Source organism: Myotis davidii, unplaced genomic scaffold (assembly GCF_000327345.1).
Source record: "Myotis davidii unplaced genomic scaffold, ASM32734v1 scaffold30, whole genome shotgun sequence".
NCBI classification, from domain to species: Eukaryota; Metazoa; Chordata; class Mammalia; order Chiroptera; family Vespertilionidae; genus Myotis; species Myotis davidii.
Genome location: NW_006282874.1, coordinates 2247799 through 2253189, shown reverse-complemented (window position 1 = coordinate 2253189; position 5391 = coordinate 2247799). Strand labels below are relative to the sequence as shown.

The 5391-nt window shown below is 58.4% G+C and overlaps 2 protein-coding genes across 5 annotated transcripts in view; one reads left to right on the top strand and one right to left on the bottom strand.

Moving 5' to 3' along the window:
- TG (thyroglobulin) overlaps window positions 1–5391 on the top strand; it is a 152913-nt gene that overhangs the window by 117517 nt on the left and 30005 nt on the right. The gene's annotated exons all lie outside the window — the stretch shown is intronic.
- The window catches only part of SLA (Src-like-adaptor), a 44585-nt gene that overhangs the window by 22107 nt on the left and 17087 nt on the right, over window positions 1–5391 (bottom strand). Inside the window, exon 1 of one of the 4 annotated variants that reach the window (XM_006753270.2) lies at window positions 864–983. The exons of 2 other annotated variants lie outside the window; for them this stretch is intronic. Coding sequence is in view for 1 of the 2 variants with exons in the window: in XM_006753266.2 (XP_006753329.1) it covers window positions 110–123 (14 nt within the window). In the remaining variant the exon portion in view is untranslated. Of the gene's footprint in view, window positions 1–109; window positions 459–863; window positions 984–5391 lie in introns of those variants that run through there. One more of the 4 variants, XM_006753266.2, reaches the window with a different exon arrangement.

Sequence of the window (5391 nt, the reverse complement as noted above, 5' to 3'; positions counted from 1 at the left end):
GGCCGGCGGGCGTGCAGGCCGGGCGGGCTGGGCTCCATGCCCACCGCAGCGCACACTGGCGCGGAAAACACACCCGCGGGCTTCCCCAGCCCCTTCGCGGTCTGCTCACCAGCTTCCCATCATCCGGGAAGGAGTTAACGCAGCTGAAAGAGGCGTTTATTGTAGGAGAGTGGGAAGTGCCCCCGAGAGGGAGCGCGGGTCTCCCTAATGAAATGGCTGCACCATCTGATTGAATCGGTGGCAGTTTTACGCAGGAGCTGGAGGTGGGAGAGGGTGTGAGCCGTAATTGCTTCTAGGAACAGCGAGGAGAGGGCACGAGAGAAATGAGTTCATCAGCGTCAGTGCCAGCGGTTCCCGATTCTCTCGCCCTCCGCTTGGTGCCGTCCACGGGCCAGAACCAGAACAGGGACTTGCCTCTGACTTGGCACCTTAGTCTTTGGACCACGCTCTGCTCTCTTCTGCGTGTGACCTTGGGCCTCCATTAACTCCTCTACACAGTGTGTGGGGGGGGCGGGGGGGAGATGCTCTCCAAAGAGAGAGCCCTTCATTCAACCAGCAATCAAGACTCAGCGGCTTCTTGAAAATCATGAATAAGAGGAAAGACGCCCTCGCTCTCTAGGCCGTCCCACTAGACAGAACACTAGCCTCGTCCTTCTGCTCCTTGGGATGGAGGAGGGCCTGCGTGCGGCTCTGCGCCCGCCTTCGGGGCGGTGGCGGGGAGGCCAATCAGCAGATGCCATTGCGCTTCACCTCCCAGCATCCGGGAGGCCGAGGTTCCTCCGTGACCTTCCCTTCCCGGGTGGAGGTCAGGGGGTCAGCTCAGGACCCCGCGGAGCAGGGGTGGGGGTGGAGGGCACACCTACCTCTCCGACTTCAGGACCCAGGCCGCCCTTTCCCCAGCCGTGCTGTCCCCTCGGGGAGGAAGAAGGCTCACGGGGAGCCCTGGCCCGGGAGTGGCCGCTGCCACTGGCGGGGACTGCTGGCAGGGAGAGGTCACCGCGCAGGGAGGTGCCGGCAGGAATGTGGGACGCGCCTGCCCCGCTGGGTTTCTGTGGGAGCCGCCGGGGAGCCTTTCATCCTGTGCTCGGGGTTATCTTGTAAACTCCCGGGCCGCGTCCGCTCTGTGCTCCTAAGAGCCGGGCCTCGCTGTCGGAATGGAAGGGCGCCTGAACCCCTGTGTGTAAAGGGGGGCAGAGGAGCCCAGCCCAGGGGAGGCAGGCTGGTCTCTAGTAGAACCAGGCACCGTGGGAAACCCTGCTGATGGCTGGAATAAGGAAATCTGCTCAGGGATTCAGCCCTCCCGTCAGCCTTAGAATTTCTTCCACGAAGCGTGAGAGCTCTGAGCCCATTCCCAGGACCTGCTTCTCAGGTGGGAGCTATGCCATGATCGGGAAAACCCGCTCACCATTCACCGTCACCATCACCGACCGGCAGCCCCCAGGCAGCCAGAGCCATACCGTCTGGCGATGGGCCCTTCCTCCCGGCCGGGCTCTGGCCTCAGCACGCTGTCACTGCCAGACTGGTCACCCACAACTCCACGTCACAGGCGAGATGATGGAGTGCCTGGTCCCAGGTGGTGGGACCGAGGAGAGGGGAGGCTGGGTCCCCACGGGTCTGCCTGGCCCGCCTGTGCCCTCAGTCCCCCTGAGACTCTGTCTGCTCTGCCTTCCTGCCCCTGGGCCTAGTCTAAGGAGGCAGCAGAAGTGGTCTCTAAAGGTTCTCAGAGCAAACTCAGGGGGGACTGTGAACTTCTGGGTGAAACTGCGACAAGGGCACGGAGGCCCCCAGGGGCCTGCTGAAGGTCAGGGGCCTGCTGGACACCGGGGGCTGGGATCAGGCCATGGGAGCAGCAGGGCCCAGAGAGGCCGGTGATGGCCGCTCAGACCTCAGCCGCCGTGGCAGGTCTTAGGTGGCCTGTGTCCTCACAGGGCAGCAGGGAGCCCGGCCGGCCGGCGTGGCTCAGTCACTGAGTGTCGACCTATGAACCAGGAGGTCACGGTTTGATTCCTGGTCAGGGCACATGCCTGGGTTGTGGGCTCCATCCCCAGTGTGGGTATTTTTTTTTTTTAAAGGCAGCAGGGGATCGTGGGAACTGTGCCATAGCATCATTTTAAAGAACGCTTAATACTAGGGGGTGGGGTGGGGTGGAAGAGAAACTAGCTGCGCTTCTCCCATCCCAGTTGCATAAAGCTTCCGTGAATCGATGTAGAAAATACTCAAGGAAGCTGTTTCCAAGATGCCGCCAAGGTTTCTCTGGGTAGTGGCTTTATAGAGGCTTTATTGGTTTATTCTTCACATCTTTCCGGGATCTCCAGATTCTCTCCCGCGGGTATGAATTGCTCTTACAATCATGAGCAGAATGTAGCAAGAATAAGGGAGGCTCAAAAGTGGGGAGAGGGGGATTAAGCAGGCCAGGCTGAGTTCAGATTCCAGCCCGGCCCCGCTGGCTGTGTGTCCTGTGTCAAGTGCTTGCCCTTCCCTGAGCCTCGGTTTTCCAAACCCATAAACGTGAGGCGTGAACACATGCCCCGCGGGATTGCTCGGGGTCTTAAATGACAGAGTACGTCCAGGGTGGAGGTGGGTTTGGTGAGCTGGGAGAGCTGAAATGTCACCAAAGCCCGAGTACTCGGGAGACGGGGTGGTCTGCTGCCTTGCCGTGCAAATTGAGCAAACCCCGTCCCCTCCTCGGGCCGCAGGGCCCTCCACTATGACAGGGACGAGTTGGGCTTGTGAACGTGTTGCTTCTGCTCTCCCTGCTCCTCCGTGATGGTACCCACTACCCGCCCTGTGGACCTGATGCACCCGGTGCTGCCTGTCGTCTGGCTCTGCACCAGGCACAGGAGGCGCTGGGATGGGGGCTCCACATCTGTCATTCCCCTGCCAGGGATCTTACAGGATTTCCGGGGCACCCCACCACATCCTGACCTCGCTCTGCAGGTGCGCCTGCCCCGTGACCCACATTGCTCCCTGCTCGCCTCTGGGCAGGTGCAGCCACAGACCTGCGCCTTTCCCTGTCCTGTTCTCCTTTTCCCGTCCTGCCAGGGAGGCTGCTGGGCAGCTCAGGACGATGGAGAGCAGGCAGCCAGCTCAGGGACCCACCCTCCACCGCCGCCTCCTGCCCGACTCAGAGCCCAGGCTCCAGAGCCTCGTGGAGAAGGCCTTGGGATTCGCTCATCGGGCTATTTCACACCTGCTGGTTGGAAACCTTAAGAAAGGTCCCCCGAAACTCCAAACATAAAATAGAGAAAAGCAACTGCTGGTTGGGGCTGAGCCAGCACTCCTGCCTCTTGATACGACAGCCCAGTCCTGGGAGGTCAGAAAGCACCGGTTGAAAAATAGCAATTGGATGCCCTCATGTTACCAAGAAAAGGCTCCGAGAGGGCGAGCGACCTGCCAAGGGCACGCAGCCTGCACACACCCTGTAAGTATGCCCACCACAGAGCGCTGGTGCCCCACACCCCTGAGTCCTCCTCTGGCCACCGCCTCAGCCGCCAGGAAGGTGCCAGGGAGGGAACTGTGACTTTGCAAAGCTGTTTGACGACAGAATGAGCCGCTGAGCCTCTGGGGCCTCACAGTTTCTGTCTGTGGCTTTCCTTCTGCAGTGTCTTCAGTCTTCGCTCCCAGCCAGTATATGCAAATGACTGCCCCGCCCCCTGCCCCTGCTCCTTCCCAGCTGGGAGGAAGTGGTTTGGACTCAGTGTACTTACTGCCTCGGAACATTTAGGGAGGAGAGAGAGGGAGGAAGACAGTCACATGGTATGGCCTCGGTGTGTATTTCTTAGTAGAAGGGACGGATGGGTGAGTGGAGGGATGGATGATGGATGGATAAAAGTACTAACAGGGCCCTCAGGTTGCTGACAAGAACCAAATGGTCTGGCCTGACGCAGTGGAAATTCCTAAGACTGTTCAGCCCCAGCTTCTCTCACAGCCGGCGGACGCAAATGCTTGCTGCGTGTCAAGCGAAAGATGAAAACCGGCAGCGTTTATGAGTGCAGGAAGCTGGCTGGGGTTTCCTGGAATGAATAATTTCTAAGTCTCTAAGCAGCGCACTCCCCCTGGAAATAATGTTGCCGGCTCTCAACACGCAGAGGGGGAGATGTTGTCTGTGTTAGGAAACCAATGTGCTTGCTGCCATGCAAACCTACCCACGTCCGCCTGGTTGCCCGTGTCAGGTGGAGGAACACATAGACACGAGCACTTAGAGACACGGAGAAGGTGTGTAGTTATGTAGCTGGGCCCAGTGCGGTGAACACAGCTGTTTCCCTCGACTGCCCAGAACCACCCGCGTACCTGGGTGTCCTTCAAGGGCCAGGGTGAAGAATGCCATGAGTAGCCACTCTGCCACTCTAGCATTTAGCACCTCCTGCTTATTGCCTATGGCTTAACCTTGGTACAGACCCATGAGGAGGCTGGTCTTTTTAAGAAAAGGAAAGTGACACTCAGAGAGGCATAGTAACTTGCCCAGAGTCACACAGCTCACTGGCGACTGAGCCAGAATGTTGGCTGGCAGGAGGGGGGATTAGGTGGGGTGGTCGCTGACTTAGAGGCTTTCCAGGAAGCGGTCTCGCTGCCCTGGTGCTGGACTATGCAGACCAGTCTGTCTGTTTCATGGGATTTAGGGTTATCAGTAGCCTGCTTTTCAGAACACATTGTGTGTTCCTGAATAGCATCCTCCTAGCTGGAGAAGACCAGTTACAAGAGATTTTGCCAGAACTTTGAATTGGGCTCACCTGTCCAAACTGAGAAGGACCACAGCCCAGGCGAGAGGCTGCAGCTCAGCCTCGCACAGCGAACCGCAGAATGACACTTGTTATTTTGGCAGAATGTGGGGTGTGTTTCTCCTGAGATGGAGCGCACTGCTCCAAAGACACACTTTCCCCTTCACACACTCGCTCCCCCCGGGTCTCTGCCCCCCACCCCCCACCGCTCTGTCCTGAGAGCGTAATTCTCTCTGCTGTGTGACTTGGACGAATCACTTAACCTCTCTGGGTCGCGTTTCCTTATTTGTCGAAAGCAAACAATAATTGTAATCTTGAAGAATTATTCTGAGGATTGCAGGAAAATAGCCTTTCATGCAACACACCTTCCCCACCACTCAGCGTGGCGGACACCACCCCTTCCCACTCCCACGCCTGACCCCAATTCAGGACATTCGAGCCCAACGCCATGGTCGTTTCCCTGACAACCAGGATTTCTGGACACCTAGGAGCCTCAGAGAATGTGGAGCGTGCCACATCCCTTCAAGAACTTTCGCTCTCCAAGCCTCTTCTCACCACACGCCCGCCCCACACACTCACCACCTCCTCTGATTGTCGTTGCTTGTTATCATCAAGCCTGGCTGGCATTTTCCCAAAGACGATCCTCACAGCCAGGCTCCCCAAAGCAGTGGAG